The sequence below is a fragment of the Panthera tigris genome, chromosome D2, assembly GCF_018350195.1.
Source record: "Panthera tigris isolate Pti1 chromosome D2, P.tigris_Pti1_mat1.1, whole genome shotgun sequence".
Taxonomy (NCBI): Eukaryota; Metazoa; Chordata; class Mammalia; order Carnivora; family Felidae; genus Panthera; species Panthera tigris.
In genome coordinates, this window is record NC_056670.1 from 19,376,591 (window position 1) to 19,397,540 (window position 20,950).

The 20,950-nt window shown below is 37.1% G+C and overlaps 1 protein-coding gene across 3 annotated transcripts in view; it reads right to left on the reverse strand.

Annotated features, from left to right (window-relative positions):
• The window catches only part of IPMK (inositol polyphosphate multikinase), a 61,649-nt gene that overhangs the window by 22,569 nt on the left and 18,130 nt on the right, over window positions 1-20,950 (reverse strand). For all 3 annotated transcript variants that reach the window (XM_042960097.1, XM_042960098.1, XM_042960099.1), the window contains exons 3-4: window positions 11,876-11,972; window positions 6,305-6,477 (exon numbers count right to left, since the gene is read on the reverse strand). In XM_042960097.1, the coding sequence (XP_042816031.1) occupies window positions 6,305-6,477; window positions 11,876-11,972 (270 nt within the window). The remainder of the gene's footprint in view (window positions 1-6,304; window positions 6,478-11,875; window positions 11,973-20,950) is intronic.

Below are 20,950 nucleotides of genomic sequence, written 5' to 3' on the forward strand. Positions count from 1 at the left end.
ACTGCAGCATTATTCACAATAGTCAAAATACGGAAGCCAAAATGTCCGTCAAAGGATGAATGAATAAAGTTATGGTATATATATATATATATATATATACACACACACATATATACATATATATATGTATATATGTGTGTGTGTATATATATATATATGTATATATGTGTGTGTATATATATATAAAATGGAATTATTTATTCATGAGAATAAAGAAAATCCTGCAATTTGCAATAACTAGGATGCATCTTATTGGCATCATGCTACATAAAATTAGCCAGACAAAGAAAGACTAGTACTTCATGGCATCACTCATATGAGTAATCTCAAAAAAATAAATAAAACTCATAGAAACAGAGTAGAAAAGCAGTTGCCAAGGGCTGTGAGATGGGGGAAATAGGATAACGTGGTTAAAAAGTTACAAACTATCAGCTATAAAATGAATAAAGTCTGAGGATCTAATGTAAAACATGGTGACTATAGTTGATAACACTGTATTGTACAATAGAATTGAAATCTGCTAAGAGGGTAGAACTTAAATGTTCTCTCAGACACAAATAAATGATAAACACATGAGGTGATTGATGTGTTAATTAACTAGCTGGGGGATATTCTTTCAAATGTATATCAAATCACCATGAGGCACACTTTAATTACCTTAAAATTTTAGAGGTCAATTATACCTCAATAAAGTTTAAATTAAAAAAAAAAAAGACAGTATGATACTAGCATAAAGATAGGTAATATGGATCAAGAAAACAGAACTGAGAGTCCAGAAATAAATTCTCACATTTATAGTCAACTTATTTTGAATAAGAGTGTCAAGACCATTCGATGCGGTAAAGAATGGTCTTTTCAACAAATGGTGCTGCAACCACTAGATATCCATATGCAAATTTGTTCCCTTCCTCAAACCACACCCCCAAAATCAAAATGAATCACAGATCTCAATGTAAGAACTAAAACTATAAAACGTTTTGAAGACAAATAGGAGTAAATCTTCAAGACTTTAGGTTAGGCAATGATTTCTTAGCTATAACACCAAAAGCATAAGTAACAAAAGAAAAAAATAGATTTCAAAATGAAAACTTTTGTGCTTCAAAGGAACTGTCAAGAAAGTTAAAAAGGGGAGGGGAGGGAGAAAATACCTGCAAATCATGTATCAGGGATTTGTATAAAACTCATTAGTAAAAAGAAATAAAATATCTGCAAATCATATATCAGGGATTTGTATAAAACATTAGTAAAAAGAAATATGGGGGTGCCTGGGTGGCTCAGTCAGTTAAGCGTCCCAACTTTGGCTCAGGTCATGATCTCGCGGTTTGTGAGTTCGAGCCCCGCGTCGGGCTCTGTGCTGACAGCTCAGAGCCTGGAATCTGCTTCAGATTCTGTGTCTCCCTCTCCCTCTGCCCCTCCCCTGCTCACGCTCTGTCTTTCTCTGTCTCTCAATAATAAGTAAACGTTAAAAAAAAAAAAAAGAAAAGAAATATGACCCAATGGGCAAAGGATCAGAATAGACACTTCTCCAAAGAAGATATACAAATGGTCAATAAGTGCATGAAAAGAAAAGATACTTAATATCATTAGCCATTAGGGAACTGTAAATCAAAACCACTGGAGCACCTGGGTGGCTCAGTTGGTTAAGCATCGACTTTGGCTCAGGTCATGATTGCACAGTTCATGAGTTCGAGCCCCGTGTCAGGCTCTGTACTGTCAGCTCAGAGCCTGGAGCCTGCTTCGGATTCTGTGTCTCTCTCTCTCTCTCCTTCCCCCCCATTCCCTACACTCTGTCTGTCTCAAAAATAAATAAAAAACAGTAAAAAAAATAAAAAAAAACCATAATGACATACTGCTTCACACCCATTAGGAAGGCAATGGTTTAAAAAAAAAAAAAGACAATTAACAAGGGTTGGACAAGGATGTGGAGAAACTGGAACGCTAATACAACACTGGTAGGAATGTAAAATGGTGCAGTAACTGGAAAAAGACTTTGGCAGTTTCTTAAAAAGTTAAACAAACTTAACCACAGGAGCTGCTAATTTCAAACTTAGAAATCTACACAAAATAAGAACATATGCACATGTAAAAACCTGTACATTCATGTTCATAATAGCATTATTGATAATAGCCAAAAAATGGAAACTCAATGCCTATCAATAAATGGATAAAGAAAATGTGGCATATATATACAATGAAACATTACTTAGCAAAAAAAAGGAATACAATTCTGATATATGGATGCACTTTGAAAACATTAAGTGGAAAGAATCGAGTCACCATAGACCATCCAGTGTATCACACAGTTTCATTTATATGAAATGTCGAGAAGAGGCAAATCTATAGGACAGAAAGTAGATCAGAGTTGCCTAACGCTAGGGGGCATTGAAAGACTGGAAGAAAATGAGGGGTGACTATAGGTATGGCATTTCTTTCCGGGGTGATGAAAATATTCTAAAGTTGAACATGGTGACGGTTGCCCAACTCTATAAATATACTAAAACCAATGAACCATATATTTTAAGTGAGTGAATTGAGTGATGTATAAATTATATCTCAATAAAGTTTTTATTAAAAAGATACAAACACAGGGAGCCTGGGTAGCTCAGTCGGTTAAGTGTCCGACTTCAGCTCAGGTCATGACCACATGGTTCAATGAGTTAGAACCCTGTGTCAGGCTCTGTTACTGACAGCTCAGGGCCTGGAGCCTACTTCAGATTCTGTGTCTTCCTTTCTCTCTGACCCTCCCCTGCTCTCACTCTGTCTGTCTCTCTGTCTCTGTCTCTCAAAATAAAACATTAAAAAAAAAGAGAGAGATGGAATGCAAGCTGGTGCAGCCACTCTGGAAAACAGTATAGAGGTTCCTCAAAAAACTAAAAATAGAACTACCCTACGACCCAGCAATTGCACTACTAGGCATTTATCCACAGGATACAGGTGTGCTGTTTTGAAGGGACACATGCATCCCCATGTTTATAGCAGCACTATCAACAATAGCCAAAGTATGGAAAGAGCCCAAATGTCCATCAATGGATGAATGGATAAAGAAGATGTGGTATATATGTACAATGGAGTATTACTTGGCAATCAAAAAGAATGAAATCTTGCCATTTGCAACTATGTGGATGGACCTGGAGGGTATTATGCTAAGTGAAATTAGTCAGAGAAAGACAAAAATCATATGACTTCACTCATATGAGGACTTTAAAAAACAAAACAGATGAACATAAGGGAAGGGAAACAAAAATAATATAAAAACAGGGAGGGGGACAAAACAAAAGAGACTCATAAATATGGAGAACAAACTGAGGGTTACTGGAGGGGATGTGGGAGGGGGGGATGGGCTAAATGGGTAAGAGGCATTAAGGAATCTACTCCTGAAATCACTGTTGCACTATATGCTAACTAATTTGGATGTAACTTTTTAAAAAAATAAAATAAAATTTAAAAAAAAAAGAGAGAGAGATACAAAAAGAAGAACCTCTATTTGTCTGGGGAAGCCACATATCCCAAGAATGCCAAATCATGCAATGCCTTATTTATCCTGTATACGTACCCTAAAGGTAATGGAAACCCACTAAAGAGTTTTTAAATAGGGAAATGTGATAAATAGACCTTTTGCAATGTTTGATGAACAGACTGGAAGAGAGCAAAATTGAACTTGAGATATCAGTTAAGAGACTAGAGTCTGAGAAGAGATAACTGGACTCAAGAGGTGTTTGGGAACTAAGATCAATAGGAATGATGGATGGTTCTAAAATGTGACAGTACTACAAGCTTTCTCCTTTGTAAAACTTTGTATGGTGATGCCTTTATTGGGATAGGGAATAACAGATGTTACTATTTATGTGGTTGTAGTTTGTAAGAGGGATGTGTGTCTGTTTTTTATGTATTCATTCTAGATGTCTTTACATTATCCCAGTATCTAGCTATCAGTAGACTGTTATCAGTATAAGTGAAAAATGAATCGGTAAGAACAAAGACACTGCTTAGGAAGACAGAAAAAAGGAGGCAGTAAAATGGAACTGAACAAAATACCTCAATATTTAAAGAATAAATAAAAAGAAATGAGTTGGACAAGAAGACTACAAAGTGGTCTTAGGAAAAAGCCAGGAGACTACGTAGTGTCATGAACACTAAGAGGACAGTTTCAAGAAGGACTTAGCACTGAAAGCTGCTTTTCAAAGCGAAGTAAAGTGAGTAGAGGGAGGAAGCCAAAACATAAGAGACTCTTACAAACTGAGAACAAACTGAGGGTTGATGGGGGTGGGAGGGAAGGGTGGGTAGGTGATGGGTATTGAGGAGGGCACCTGTTGGGATGAGCACTGGGTGTTGTATGGAAACCAATTTGACAATAAATTTCATATTTAAGAAAAAAAAAGAATGCCATTTGAATCTAGTAACAATGGAGATGTCTTCAGGGATCTTAGGGACGTGCAAATCTGGAGGCAGGATGGAACAGAAGCCAGATTGGAATGAGTTTAAGAATATTAAATGGAAATAACTAGTTCAGTTGTAAAGGGGAGCAAGTCTCTCTGCTGGAGAGCAGAGCACAGTAATTATGGGTTTTGAGGTTTTGTTCCTGAAAAATTTGAGTAATTTGATCATATTTAAAACAAAAGTTAAAGAGTCAATAGAGAGAGAAAGACAGAGAGAAGTTGAACATATAAGAAAAACAAGTGAAAATCAACAGTATTTGGTTCCTAAAGAGGTGGAGAGGACTGAGATCCAGAGAACATAGGAAGAGTTATGCTTAGACAGAAGGATGGAAAATTCTTCAACGTGACAGGAATAAAGAGGGAATGAAAGTACTTGCAGGTTAGGTATTTATATCTGTCAGCAGAAAATTAAAGGAAATCCTGTCTGATGGCTTTTATTTATTTTTTTTGAAGGCAAAGTCATCAGCTAAAAGTGGGAATGGAAAGTAGGAGAGAAAGGGATTTGACAACAGTGAAGGTTAAAAAGTTGCCCAGTTAGATTCCCATGGGATGTTTATTCCTTGTTTGTTTTAATATTATTCCATTACCCTTTTTTTCTTTACCATATACCCATATTTAATTATAGTTTTCTATTCTAATTTCTTTGGTCTTATTTACAATCAGAATACCAAATTCAACTGTGCTGTTATTACCATCACATTAACAATTCATCTATAATGCTTCCTATTAACTTTCCTGTTTAAAAGTCAAAAGGAAAACCTATATATCATCCTACATGATGATATTAACTTACCTGTTTAAAAGTCAAAAGGAAGACCTATATATCATCTTACATGATGAATTTCAAAACTACCCATTATGCTTATAAAGGTAAGCAATCATTTATCATATATACAAATTTTACCTCCACACATTTAGAAGGCATACCGTTTGCTTAGAGGATTTTATTCCACATCACTTTTTAACTGTGGCATATTATTTACAAAGATAGCCTCAACAATCCTTCCCATTCTTGTGTGCACTACCATTTGTATGGCGACTTCTCTATTCCTACAATCAGAAGTGGAGTCTGTTTCTTTTCCCTATCAATACAGGCTGGCCCTGTGATATACTTTGACCTATAAAATTCCATAGACATGACAGTAAATGACTTTCTAATGTAGCTTTCAAGAGCCCTTTTAGCTCTCACTCTTGCATTCTTGGACTGTGATACATGAAGAAGCTCCAGTTAGCCTTCTGGAACATGAGAGATCACAGGGAGAAGGATCCAGCCAACAGTACCATTTCCCAGACATGAGAGTGAGGTTGTTTTAGACTGTCTAGCTCTAGCTGACCCATCAGATGAGCATAGCCATATGTGTCCCTGTGTGAGATCAGCAAATTGACCAGCTGAGCCCAATTCAAACTGCCAACCCACAGAATCATGAGCAAATTTAACCGTTTTAAATCACGGCTGAAGCAATAACCTAATTTTTAATTTTCCTTTTCTATTTGAAAAAATATAGAAAAATAACTGAACATATAAACTTAGCACTTTTCTCATGACAAAATCATAATAATATCACGTTTACTTATCATGCTATTTACTTTGCACCTAAACTTAAGCTTCCTAAAAACAAAATTACCTAAGCGAGTCTTACAGTTCAGCCATTTATTCATTTATTAATTACATACTGTTTGTCGGAATCATTCCAGACACTGACCATATATTAGTGAACAAGAGATAAAAATCTCTACCCTCATTGGGGGAAATATGGACAACCCAAATCCAAAATATATTATCTTCTAATATATAGCTATTATAATAACATCTATAATTTTCAAGGGAAGAACATGTAAAAAGAAATGTTACAAATAATCACTCTTACCCTCATGCCAAGCACCAAGAACCCAATCTCTTCCATTAATGGGTACTTGCTGACCTGTTGCTTAATCTTCTCAGATGAGGCAAAAGGATCATAACTCTTTTGCCCTATCTTTACATCCATTATACAGGGCTTATTAAATTTATGGGTCACATCTTCCAGTTTTAGGTATAAATCTGTTATTAAAGAAAAACTTTAATTAGTAATAGGCAAACATATTACTACTCAAATAACTACCAGGGGAAAACAAAATGAGGAAATCTTAAAACTGAGAAAAAAGTTAAAACAAATCCAGAGTCAACAATTATTATCACTCCATCTGGGGGAAAAAAAAAAAACTGACCAACAAATTTATAACAAGTGTAAATATCACTCAGAAACTCTTCAGGAGGTTATTAAACAATATTCATAAGCAAAGGCATGAAATAGATATAAGGACATTAAAAATAACTTATTTTAAAAGCTATTCCAGAAATGTATTCCCCTTTGAGAATACAGTTTATGTCATCTATGCCTCACTAGATCTCTCAGTATTTTAATAATTTTTAAAATTCTTCATTGAAAATTAGTAATAGGAGGGGCACCTGGGTGGCTCAGTCAGTTGAGCGTCTGACTTCAGCTCAGGTCAAGATCTTACAGTTCATGAGTTCTAGCCCCATGTCAGGCTCTTTGCTGATAGCTCTGGGCCTGGAGCCTGCTTCAGATTCTGTGTCTCCCTCTCTCTCTGCCCCTCCCCCAACTCATACTCTGTCTCTCTCTCAAAAATAAACATTAAAAAAATGTTTAATTAGTAATAGGAATAAATCCTTCGCACAGAGTATACAACAGAACTATAGCTTAAGAAAGGTAAGTCAATTTAAAATATGGTCACTGCCAAATACACATTTTAGTCTTAATACTCTAAAAAGGAAAATAAATATCTTGCTTTTTAGAATATAGGCATTCATCAAAAAGTTCATCTGTAAACCTCTTTGGCATTCTGCATACATCTTCCCATAGAAAACTATTATAAATGGAGATTCAAGTAAAAGATTATAGAAGTCCCAGTTATTACATACTATAGCTGAACTAATTATAGCTTTAGCCTGAAAGTAGGGATCTAGCTACACTAAAGGAATGGAGGAAAGAAATTCTTCCCCTTTTTATTTGAAAGAATCTTCCCAAAGTTCTGAATGAGATCATAATTTTCACTTATGAACATGAGAAGCATTTCTCCTAAAAACTTTTTCTCAAAAACAGAATTTATCTGCTTTTTAAAAAATGTATATTTATTTATTTTGGGAGAGCAAGTGAGCGAGAGCACAAAGCGGAGCAGGGAAAGAGAGAGAATCCCAAGCAGACTCCATGCTGTCAGTGCAGCATCTGATGCTGGTCCAATCCCACAAACCCTGAGATCATGACCTGAGCCAGATGCTTAACTGACAATGCCACCCAGGCACACCTCTGCTTTTCACCAAAGTGACAAAGTTAGAAAAGGTATGTATTTTCGATTAATTAAATAAAAGGCCACCAGACAAAAAAGACTTCACACTTTTTTCTTTTACCTTGACCCACCAAGACTAGCATAGTTATTAAATTACAACAAAGAAGACTGCATTGAACCAAAAAGGAGAACAACCCTGACAGGACTTGAGAAAGTGCTAAGCCCCTCAGATTTAAGGGCCATAAATCTTTTCATTGAAAGGATAAAAAATAAAGACATAAATTTTATCCCTTAGTCAAAGGAAGACTGGGGAAAGGTCAGGACTGTGTAGAAGTAGGTTAAGTCAAGCCCAAATATGATAAAAAGCTATAGCGTAAGAGACCAGCACTGGCACACAAGGAGTATGACACATTTTAAAGAAAGCCTCTCACAAACAGACTTGTTCAATAAGAGAAAACAAAAGGTCTGGACACAGACATGGATTGTTGATAGTGAAAGGTAATGGCACAGTGAGACTATCCTGTTCAAGACTGGAACCCACCCAAGCTTCTGTGCTTTAAAAAATAACCACAGTCGGGGCGCGCCTGGGTGGCTAGGTTGGTTGAGCGTCCAACTTCAGCTCAGGTCATGATCTCACGGTCTGTGAGTTCGAGCCCCGCATCAGGCTCTGTGCTGACAGCTCAGAGCCTGGAGCCTGCTTCGAATTCTGTGTCTCCCTCTCTCTCTGCCCCTCCCCTGCTCAAGCTCTTTCTCTCTGTCAAAAATAAATAAACATTAAAAAAAAAAACAAAACAAAACCATAGGATGGGGTGAGAAGATGGGGGAAAAAAGCACAGAACAGGCCCCTTCTGATTCTCTCCTCCCATCTCCAGCTACCTTGAGAGAAAGTACACAGATCCATCCCTCTTTCCGTAGCTGTGTAAAAATTTTAGCAACAAGGTTTATATTTCAAATATAATACTTACATTGCTTTTAATACATTAAGCATAAAAAATTCCTATAGCAAGTTTTCTACTGCTGGAATATATTTCCAACCCTCTAAGAAAGAGGCAGAAAATTCCCAGTGTCAAAAGAGAAAAAAATAGACATATGAAATATTGTGGAAAAATTGAAAGACCTGTATTAACTAAATAGTAAAGATGAGATAATTAGTTCCTTTAAAGGAAAGACAAGGCAGAACGCATTTAGGGAGCTGAAGAAAAACTTATTTAGACCCCTTACTGAATATTATTGATTGTATAAATTATGAGAATACAGATTCCAAGTTTCATCAAATTCTTCCCTGCCATATCTAGAAAATCTACTAGGTATTGATTACCATCTTCATTTCTGAACCTCTCAAAAAGGGGAAAAGGCCACATAAGGAACCCCTGGCCAACTGTGAAGCCATATGGAAAATCAGAGAAGGCCTTACTTCTGCCTTCCACTTCAATCATCAGTCATTTCCAAGACCAAAATAAGCTGAAAGTAGAATTATAAGCAGAGATTTTGAGCCTCCAAATTTGATTTAAGTGTAAAGGAGAGAACAGACATGTATGCCAACTTATTTCAGTCCACGCTTCCTAAAATTTGACTAGTAGCTAGATCCAGAAACCTAATAATCAATAAGGCTGACTGAGATTACAATTGAAAACTCTCAATTTGTTCAAACCTACTTGAAGATACACTTCTCTATTTCCCTAAAGAACTATCAATAAAAGGCTTTTGACAGTACATGTACTAGGCATATGTTTATACACAGATACAAATGTAATTTAATATATATAACTAGTTCAAAATCTTTAAAGATAGTATCAGCAAAAAATGTTTTACCTTTCAAAAAAATCCCATTAGTCATGCTCTAAAATTAACTAATGGTGATGACTGTACAACTCCATAAATATACTAAAAACTACTGAATTGTATAGTTTAAATGGGTGAGTTTTATGGTACATAAATTACATCTTGATAAAGCTATCATAAAAAATCAAAAGAAAAAAACCTTATCAATCAGCACATTCTTAGGCTTCTCTCAAAGTTACAATAATTTGCTGAGCAAACTGGCAGTACTTTCTACATTTTACTACTTTGGATTGTAAGAACTGTATCAAGTTTTATAAATCTCTACTCTGAGCACCTAAAAAAAAGATGCCCAAAGGGGGAATAAAAGGCCAGTTATTTCATATGCAAAATAAAGTAATGCTAACCACAGTATTCTACTAAAATTTTTAAAATATTTTTTAATGTTTGAGAGAGAGCACCCACAATGAGTTGGGGAGGGACAGAGAGAGGGAGAGAGAGAATCCCAAGCAGGCTTCACACCAGCAATGCAGAGCCCAACATGGGGCTTGATCCCATGAACTGTTAAGACCATGACCTAAGCCAAAATCAAGAGTCGGACACTTAACCAACTGAGCTACCCAGGCGCCCCAGTATTCCACTAAAATTTAAGAGAATTTGTTTTCATGACCCTGTTGGCTAAACATGTACAAAAGTTTCCCATTTTATATTAATTTCATTTATAATCAAAAGGATAAAAACAGAAAAATGATTCCATAAACTCTATTAAAATCAAAGCTAAGCACCTGCATGGTGCAGCAGTTCTCATCTAACTTCTTCCAGAGGTAAAAAATTGAAAAGGAATAGGAAATTCCCTGAGGCAGTTGTTGCTAGTACTGAGCCACTCTATACATATACACTTTTTATTCCTGTTCTTTTACTCCTTTTATTTGCATTTTCTCCTCTCTTCTTTCATTTTCCCTACTTCATCTTCTCATCTCAGTAGCACCAAATTTCCATTTATATTCAAATAAGAATACAGAGTTTTCAAAGCATTCTCACATAACATAACATGCATCTTCTCAACTCTCTGTGGTATTATTTTCAATTTATAGTAGAAAAAGTAGAGATCAGAAAGGTTAACGAGTTAGCCAAATTTCTATTTAGTTGTTCTTTAATTCACATATTTAGCAGTTTCTTAGTTCTCAAAATTTGGACATAATCAAGGTAGAAACCAAGTGTTTCTTGCCATTTGCTCAGTATTCTACTCCTTCTTAATAATCTTTTTAAACTGAGTATTTACTTTCTAGATGTTGAATCTAGTCCCATCCTCAGCAACCTTTGTTAATCTTTCAATGTCACTTTACTGAAGAGTCATGATTTGCTCAAAATTAAATAGCAATTAGTAGCAAAGTTTAATGGAATCCAGATATCTTATATTACAATGGAAATCTCTATAAAGTAAAGGTGATCATAAAGATTTGTGAAACAATTTAAGGTGCTGATCTGAATCAGGGATATATGTATGTATAACATATGTATTATATGTATATGAAATATATGTATATTGGACTAAAGACAAGAAAGAAAGAAAAAAAGAAAGGAAGGGAAGGAGTAAGGAACAAAAGAAAAAAGAAAGAAGAAGGGAGAAAGGAAAAAGAAAAGCTAGGCTCACTCTTTTCATATAACTGAAATACAGAATTCCCAGGGAATCATAGATTTACTATTACCTAACTGAGGATACTCAAAGGGGGATACCATGATTCCCCTAAAAATGAAACATGGCACACCTAGTAAGTTAGTAGAAGGAAACCCAGTCAAGTTTAAAACTCTTCCCCCATTCATGAACCTTCTTCAATTTTTAGGCAGTCATGTTACTTGTTTAAATAAAATTTGTTCTGTCAAAGGCCTTGAAAAGGCAAACACTGCTTCAAGCATTCACTAAGAAAGAAATGCTGTGACTTTACATAGATCATTTTGTCCTCTAACCATGAAACTTAGCAGTTTTTAAAAGACTGCAATTTAGAACCTAGAGATGGGGATAGGAGATACAGAGACAAAGTCAAACAAAGAAAATATTTTTTTTTCCTACTCAAAATGGGAAACTGTCCAATAAATTAGGAAAAAAGAACATCTATAAATTAATACAGTACTAAGTATGTAGATTTTTTTATTCAATTACAACAAATTGGTCATTAATGTTACATACCATTTAAGAAACTGGTTATGAAAAGCAAAAGTATTAAGTTTTCCTTAATGAAATAGAAAAAATACTAGAAAGAAAAACACACATATATTGTTTGTATAATACTAGGCTTGATTTTATATACAGACTTTTAAAAAGCTACTCTCATGAATTAATACTAAAGGATGGATTCTTAAGAAAAGGTTACCATTTGGTGCAGTTGGAGGTGACCAGATGCCATAATATTTTGGCAAATATTTTCGTAGCTCTAAAAGAACACCATCAGTACAATCAGCAGCATAAACCTGAAATATAGATAAATAAAACATTTGCATGTTGGTTTCTTATAATGCTTTATAATTGCCCTACATATTTCTCAAAAAAAAAACAATACTGTTGAATCATAATTTATCTGGTATGAGTTTCAGCTGGAAATACATTTGGAAGCAAAAAAAGATTACTGTGTATCTCCAAGGAAAAACTGCATATTGTTTACAGCACATTCTTCTTCATCTAATTCTAGCTTTTCACTGTCCTTGAACTATTTTACAACTACGTAAAATGTAGATAAAGCTTTACGCAAATACAAAATAATTCCTGTCCACAGAAACATAAATAAATTCTGGCCAGAGGAGGTTCAACTGACTTCCCTCCACCCTCTACCCACCATGGGAGGGGGGAATTCAGTATCCACACATATATACTTATTTTAACTTCCCTTATTCCTTATAAATTTGTTCTTCTTTGGCTTCTCTTCTGAACCAGTTTCAATATCTGCTTGGTTCCCTCATTAAACAAAATCTTTAACAACTATTTATTTCATGTCTACAAGGGAGTTGTGATTTTACCTTTAAAAAAATTATCCTTTAACTTAATTAAGTCCAATTATTGTGCATTTAATTCCTTGATTTATAACCAATAATAATTCTAGAAAATACTAAAATGTTCCTGTATCCTGGAACTAGATTGTTTGTTTCCTAAAAGATGAGGGAAAGAAACTATTTTTGTTTAAAACACAACTTATAAGACATTTTATCCAACAAACTCTCACAATATGGTCTACCTAATTATCCAAAACCATTAAAGTTTATGGGTGTAAAATGTTTATGAAATCTTAGTATTACAATTCTAATTATATTTGTCAAGCCATATTCATGTCAAGTAGTTACACCTACAAGCCAATTCTACAGAATGAACTCAAGTGTGGCATACACTCACCAAATATCCATGTGATCTACTGAAATGTGAGCAGAAGTGGTATTAGTCACTTCTAGGCCAAGGTAATTAAGAGAAGGGTGTACCTTATCATCTCTCTGTTCCTGGCCTAAGGAACAGAGGGCAGAGTGTTCATGATGACATAACAACAAGATGGAGGAACTAGGTATATCTCTATGTACTTAGTAGTTAAAGAAGTTGATGATATTTTTATTCATGAAAAAGATAAAAGAACTGGAAGAGTAGAGAGATAAACTTTCCCTTTTTACTTTAAATATTTTTTTAAAGTACTAGGCCTGGTATTTACTTCAACACACCGGACTAGATAACCTAAAAAACTTTTCTACTAGAGAGATGTAGGATAAAATATAACAAATATTTTCTAAAATGCATAGCTGAGCTCCCAAGGAAAGAAAGGAAATTCATAGGGGTCTATATAAGTAAAGAGGAAATCAAAAGCAGTAAGCTAAGCAGTGATGTTTGGGCTTCATAAAGATCCACTCCAAAGACTTCAACCAAAGGATCTCTGAATTTAGGGTCTAGGCATAAAGGTGGACACAGAGGAGGTCAGAGTTACTATCCTAAAACAGGGAGAGTAAATGAAAGTCTAACTACTGAACAGTAAAAACTTTGGCATCTTCTCCCTTCCCCTACCATTGTACTCCAAAAATGCTGGTGGCAATGCTGATATAGAAAAAGATAGAAGCAACAAATAAACAACATCAGGAATAAAAAAGGAGTCATAAGTAGATTAAAATATAATCCAACTATATTTTACTATCACATTGACAAAAATTCAAGATATTTAAGAAACTGAATCAGTGGTTACAAATCTATCCTTTCCCAGGAAAGAGAATGAAATGAAAAAAGGACAGGAAAAAAGGAAAGGGAAAAAGAAAAGACAGAGACAGACATTTGGCTACTCTGATGAATTTAGTTAAGTTCTATCAGGACTTTAAGGAACAAAATCCTTATCTGATACAAATTCTTCCACAAAACAGAAAAATAAATGCTCCTCAACTCATATCATGAAGCTAAAAGAAACCTGATATCAAAACCAGACAAAGAAAATATGTGACGAAAATAATAGTTCAGATTGAACAGATTAAAGGAGGAAACTCATAAAATCATTTCAATAAATACAGAAAAGGTAGGTGAAAAATATTCAATACCCATTCATATTTTAAATTGTTTCTTGAAATAAAGATAGAAAAGATGCTATGTATCTTCCTCTTTTTCCAAGAAGCTAATTTGACTCAACTGTATCAATGGGGGTCCCTTGTCGCTTAATGGAGCAAGACAGTGGAGGGTAGGAAAAGAGTTGAGGTCAGGTTATTTACTTCTCTAATTCCCTCCTTCTCAGTACAAGACTTCTGCTAAAGTTAACTTCCCTGGGTTCTAGTAACCACTCCCTTTCTTTACCCTTTTAGGCCCAGGGATAGTAAAGCATTATCTCTTGCAAGTGGCCTTAAACTCTAACCACACCCTGGTAAATAAACAAAGTGTACCATTTGTTTCTTGACTCACACAACAGGTAATTTCCTTAACCTGAGAAGAAATTTGTAATCAGAAACTTAGAAAGTCATACTTAAATGGAGAAATGTTAACTGAGAGGAAGATGCATTCCCCCCTCCCATCATTGCTTCTATATAGCACAGAACTGGAACTACTTGACAGAAATACATGGATTCAGGAGTGCCTGGGTGGCTCAGTCAGTTAAGTGTCGGCTCACATTATGATCTCACAGCACTTGAGTTCAAGCCCCAAGTCAGACTCTGTGCTAACAACTCAGAGCCTGGAGCCCGCTTCAGATTCTATGTCTCCCTCTGTCTCTCTGTCCCTCTCCCACTCATGCTCTATGCTCTGTCTCTCTCTCTCTTTCAAAAATAAACATTTAAAAAATGTATGTGTATATATATCTATACAAGGAACAACAGCAACAAAAAACCCTTCCAATCACAGAACTGCTTACATAGAAAACAATTAGAACTGTTATAGTTCAACAAGATTACTAGATATAAGAAACACTGTACAAACGTTTTCATTCTTATATTAGCAATCACTGGGAAACTTACCTCAAAAAATATTATTTACAATAATAAAAAATAAGGTACCTAGAATACATTATGTACAAGACTTTTACAGAGTGAATATAAAATACATTCTTCAAACAAGAGACAGTGTGTAGCAGTTAAAAGCACATATTCTAGAACCAGACTGCCTAAGTTCAAATCCTGGGGCCACTGTTAACTATTTAAATGATCTTGGACAAAAAAAAAGTTTTTTTTTTAAATTCAAGTTAGTTAACATATAGTGTACTATTGGTTTCAGGAGTAGAACCCAGTGATTCATCACTTACATACAACTCCCAGTGTTCATCCCAACTAGTGCCATCCTTAATGCCCAAAACCCATTTAGCCCATCCCCCCACTCAACACCCCTCCAGCAACCCTCAGTTTGTTCTCTGTATTTGAGAGTCTTTCATGGTTTGCCTCCCTCTCTGCTTTTATCTTATTTTATTTTTCATTCTTTTCCCCTATGTTCATCTGTTTTGTTTCTTAAATTTCACATGAGTGAAATCATATTTTTCTCTTATTTCACTCAGCATAATACACTGTAGTTCCATCCATGTTGTTGCAAATGGCAAGATTTCATTCTTCTTCATTGCCAAGTAATATTCCTGTGTGTGTGTGTGTGTGTGTGTGTGTGTGTGTGTGTGTGTGTATACAGACAAATACATGTGTGCATCTTTATCTGTCATCAGTTGATGGACATTTGGGCACTTTCCATAATTTGGTTACTGTTGATAGTGCAGCTATAAAAATTGCTTCAAATCAGCATTTTTGTATCCTTTGGATAAATTGCTAGTACTGCAATTGCTGGGTTGTAGGGTATTTGTAATTTTTTGAGGGACCGCCATACTGTTTTCCAGAGTGGCTGCACCAGTTTGCATACCCACCAGCAGAGCAAAAGGGTTCCCCTTTCTCCACATCCTTGCCAACATCTGTTGTTTCCTGGGTTAATTTTAGCCGTTCTGACAGGTGTGAGGTGGTACCTCATTGTGGTTTTCATTTGTATTTCCCTGATGAGGAGAAATGTTGAGCATCTTTTCATGTGTCTATTAGCCAACCGGCTGCCTTCTTTGGAAGGCCCCTTTATCAGATATGTCATTTGTAAATACCTTCTCCCATTCTGTCAGTTGCCTTTTACTGTTGTTTATTGTTTCCTTTGCTGTGCAGGAGCACTGTATCTCGATGAGGTCCCAATAGTTCATTTTTGCTTTTGTTTCCCTCGCATCTGGAGACATGTTTAGTAAGAAGCTACTGCGGCAGAGGTCAAAGAGGTTACTGCCTGTATTCTCCTATAGCATTCTGATGGTTTCCTATCTTACATTTGGGTCTTTTATCCATTTTGAATTTATTTTTGTGTATGGTGTAAAAAGTGGTCCAGTTTTCCCAACATTTGCTGAAGAGACTTTTTTCCATCGGGTGCACTTTCCTACTTTGTCAAAGATTAGGTGGCCATACATTAGTGGGTCCATTTCTGGGTTTTCTGTTTTGTTCCATTTATCTATGTGTCTGTTTTTTTTTTTTTTTTTTTTTAATTTTTTTTTTCAACTTTTTTAATTTATTTTTGGGACAGAGAGAGACAGAGCATGAACGGGGGAGGGGCAGAGAGAGAGGGAGACACAGAATCGGAAACAGGCTCCAGGCTCCGAGCCATCAGCCCAGAGCCTGACGCGGGGCTCGAACTCACAGACCGCGAGATCGGGACCTGGCTGAAGTCGGACGCTTAACCGACTGCGCCACCCAGGCGCCCCTATGTGTCTGTTTTTGTGTCAGTACCATATTGTCTTGGTGATTACAGCTTTGTACAGCTTGAAGTCCCAAATTGTGATGCCTCCAGCTTTGGTTTTCTTTTTCAAAACTGTTTGGCCATTTGGGGGGTCTTTTCTGGTTCCATAAAAATTTTAGGATTGTTTGCTCTAGCTCTGTGAAGAATGCTGTTATTTCGATAGGGATTGCACTGAATGTGTAAATTGCTTTGGACAGTATCAACATTTTAACAATATTTGTCCTTCCAATCCATGAGCGTGGAATGCTTTTCCGTTTCCTTTTGTCTTCTTCAGTTTTTTTCATAAGCATTCTATAGTTTTCAGTGTATAAATTTTTCACCTGTTTGGTTAGATTTATTTTTAGGTATCTTACAGGTTTTGGTGTACTTATAAATGGGATCGATTCCTTGATTTTTTTCTGCTGCTTCATTATTGGTGTATACATTCGCAACAGACTTTTGTATGTTGATTTTAAACCCTGTGACTTTGAATTCATGTATCAGTTCTAGCAATTTTTCAGTGGAGTCTTTTGGGTTTTCTTTTTTTTTTTTTTTTTTTTTATTTTTGGGACAGAGAGAGACAGAGCATGAACGGGGGAGGGGCAGAGAGAGAGGGAGACACAGAATCGGAAACAGGCTCCAGGCTCCGAGCCATCAGCCCAGAGCCTGATGCGGGGCTCGAACTCACGGACCGCGAGATCGTGACCTGGCTGAAGTCGGACGCTTAACCGACTGCGCCACCCAGGCGCCCCTCATGTAGAGTATCATGTCATCTGCAAAGAGTGAAAGTCTGACTTCTTACTTGCTGATCTGGATGCCTTTTATTTATTTCTGTTGTCTGACTGATGAGGTTAGAACTTCCAGTACTATTTTGAACAACAGTGGTGAGAGTCGACATCCCTGTTGTGTTCCTGACCTTAGGAGGAAAGCTCTGAGATTTTCCCATTGAGGATGGTATAAGCTGTGGGTGTGTGGCTCTTTTGCACGTGGACTTTATGATGTTGAAGTATGTATGTTCCTTCTATCCCTACTCTTTTGAAGGTTTTTATCAAGAAAGGATGATGTATTTTGTCAAAAGCTTTTTCTGCATCTATTGACAGGATCATGCGGTTCTTTCTTTCATCTGTTGATTTGTGGATATTGAAACAGCCCTGCAGCCCAGGAATAAATTCCACTTGATCATGGTAAATATTTATTTTAATCTATTATTAGATTCAATTTACTAGTATCTTGTTGAGAATTTTTGCATCCATGTTCATCAGTGAAACTGGTGTGTAATTTTCCTTTTTAGGAAAGGTTTGGTTTGGTTTTGGACTCCAGGTAATGCGGGCCTCATAAAATGAGTTTGGAAGTTTTCCTTCCACTTCTATTTTTTGGAACAGTTTCAAAGGAATAGGTATTAATTCTCATTTAAATGTTTGGTAGAATTCCCCCAGGAAGCCATCTGGCCCTAGACTCTTGTCTATTTGTCTTGTTTGATTTTTTTTTAAGTTTATTTTTTTTTGAGAGACAGCACCAAAGAAAGGGAGAGAGAGAGAAACCCAAGCAGGCTCTGTGCTGCCAGCGCAGAGACTGATGTGGGGCTTAAACTCATGAAACTGTGAGACCATGACCTGAGCCAAACCAGGAGTCAGATGCTTAACTGACTGCGACACCCAGGTGCCCCTTGTTAGTTTGATTTTTTATTACCGATTCAATTTCTTTAGTGGTTATTGGTCTGTTCAAATTTTCTATTTATTCCTGTTTTAGTTTTGCTAGTTTATATGCTTCTAGGAACGTACCCATTTCTTCCAGAGTGTCCAATTTGTTGGCATACAGTTGTTCATAATATTCTCTTATAATTGTATTTCTGTGGTGTTGGTTGTGATCTCTTTCATTCATGATATTTATTTGGGTCCTTTCCTTTTTCTTTTTGATAAGTCTGGCTAGGGGTTTATCAATTTTGTTAATTCTTTCAAAGAACCAGCTCCTAGTTTCATTGATCTGTTCTGTTTTTTTGGATTTCGATATCATTGATTTCTGCTCTAAACTTTAATATTGCTGTTCTTCTGATGGTTTTCAGCTTTATTGGCTATTCTTTTTCCAGCTCCTTTAGGTATAAGGTTAGGTTGTATATTTGAGACATTTCTTCCTTCTTTCAGAAGGTCTGGATTGCTATATACTTCCCCCTTATGACTGCCTTTGCTGCATCCGAAAGGTTTTGGAATGTCTGTTTTCATTTTCATTGGCTTCCATTCATCTATCTGACATGGGACTTTTATCTATACATAAAGAACTCCTACAACTAAATAAAAAAGACAACTCAATGAAAAACTAAGCAAAGGATCTGAGTAGATAGGACTCCAAAGAAGAAATACACATGGCCAGTAAGTATATGAAAAGATGCTCAACATCATTAGCCATTAGGGAAATGCAAATCAAACAAACCGCTGAGATTAACACTTTACCACTCACTTGGATGGTCATTAAAAAAACAAACAAAACCCTAACAAATGTTGGCGAGGATAAGAGAAATTGGAAACCTCATATATCGCTGGTGAAAATATAAAATGGTAAAGCCACTCTGGGAAACACCGACAGTTCCTCAAAAAGTTTAATGTATAATTATCATATGACCCACCAATTCCACTTATGGGTCTATATCCAAAATTGGAAACAGGTGGAAGATGGCGGCGTAGGAGGACGCTGGGCTCACTGCGCGTCCTGCTGATTGCTTAGATTCCACCTACACCTGCCTAAATAACCAAGAAGACTAGCAGAACAGAGTCTCCGGAGCCAAGCGCAGACGAGAGGCCCACGGAAGAGGGTAGGAAGGGCGGAGAGGCTGTGTGTGCTCCACGGACTGGCGGGAGGGAGCCAGGGCGGAGGGGCGGCCCGCCGGCCAAGCAGAGCCCCCGAGTCTGGCTGGCAAAAGCGGAGGGGCCGGACGGAGTGTGTTCCGACAGCAAGCGGGACTTGACATCTGGAAGGTTATAAGCTAACAGCTCTGCTCGGAGAACGGGAGGGCTGGAGGACAACGGGAGGGAGAGTTGTTGAGCACTGGACGACAGAGCTCAGCTTGGTGGGGAACAAAGGCGCTCGCCAGCGCCATCTCCCTCGCCCATCCCCCAGCCAAAATCCCAGAGGGAACCAGTTCCTGCCAGGGAACTTGCTTGCACTGCGCAAACACCCAACGCTGTGCTTCTGCGGATCCATCCCTCCGGCGGGTCTGACTCCCTCCCGGTGCGGCAGGGCCCCTCCCGAAGCGGATCACCTAGGGAAAAGCGAGCTGAGCCTGCCCCTCCCGCCCCTGTGCACCTTGCTGATCCACCCTAGCTAATACGCCAGATCCCCAGCACCACAAGCCTGGCAGTGTGCAAGTAGCCCAGACGGGCCACACCACTCCACAGTGAATCCTGCCCCTAGGAGAGGGGAAGAGAAGGCACACACCAGACTGACTGTGGCCCCAGCGGTGGGCTGGGGGCAGACATCAGGTCTGACTGCGCCCCTGCCTACCAACACAAATAATTCAAGACAGCACAGGGGAAGTGCCCCAAAGTTCCGCACCACTCCAGGGACTATCCAAAATGACGAAATGGAAGAATTCCCCTCAGAAAAACGTCCAGGATATAACAACAGCTAACGAACAGATCAAAAATGATTTCAACAATATAACAGAAAGTGAATTTAGAATAGTCATAAAATTAATCGCTGGGCTTGAAAACAGTATAAAGGACAGCAGAGAATCTCTTGCTACAGAGATCAAGGGATTAAGGAATAGGAGGAGCTAAAAAATGCTATCAATGAACTGCAAAATAAAATGGAGACAACTACAGCTTGGATTGAAGAGGCAGAGGAGAGAATAGGTGAACTAGAAGATAAAATTATGGAAAAAGAGGAAGCTGAGAAAAAGAGAGATAAAAAATCCAGGAGTATGAGCGGAAAATTAGAGAACTAAGTGATGCACTAAAGAGAAATAATATACGCACAATTGGTATTCCAGAGGAGGAAGAGAGAGGGAAAGGTGCTGAAGGTGTACTTGAAGAAATAATAGCTGAGAACTTCCTGATCTGGGGAAGGAAAAAGGCATTGACATCCAAGAGGCACAGAGAACTCCCTTCAGACTTAACTTGAATCGATCTTCTGCACGACATATCATAGTGAAACTGGCAAAATACAGGGATAAAGAGAAAATTCTGAAAGCAGCTAGAGATAAACGTGCTCTAACATATAAAGGGAGACCTATAAGACTCGT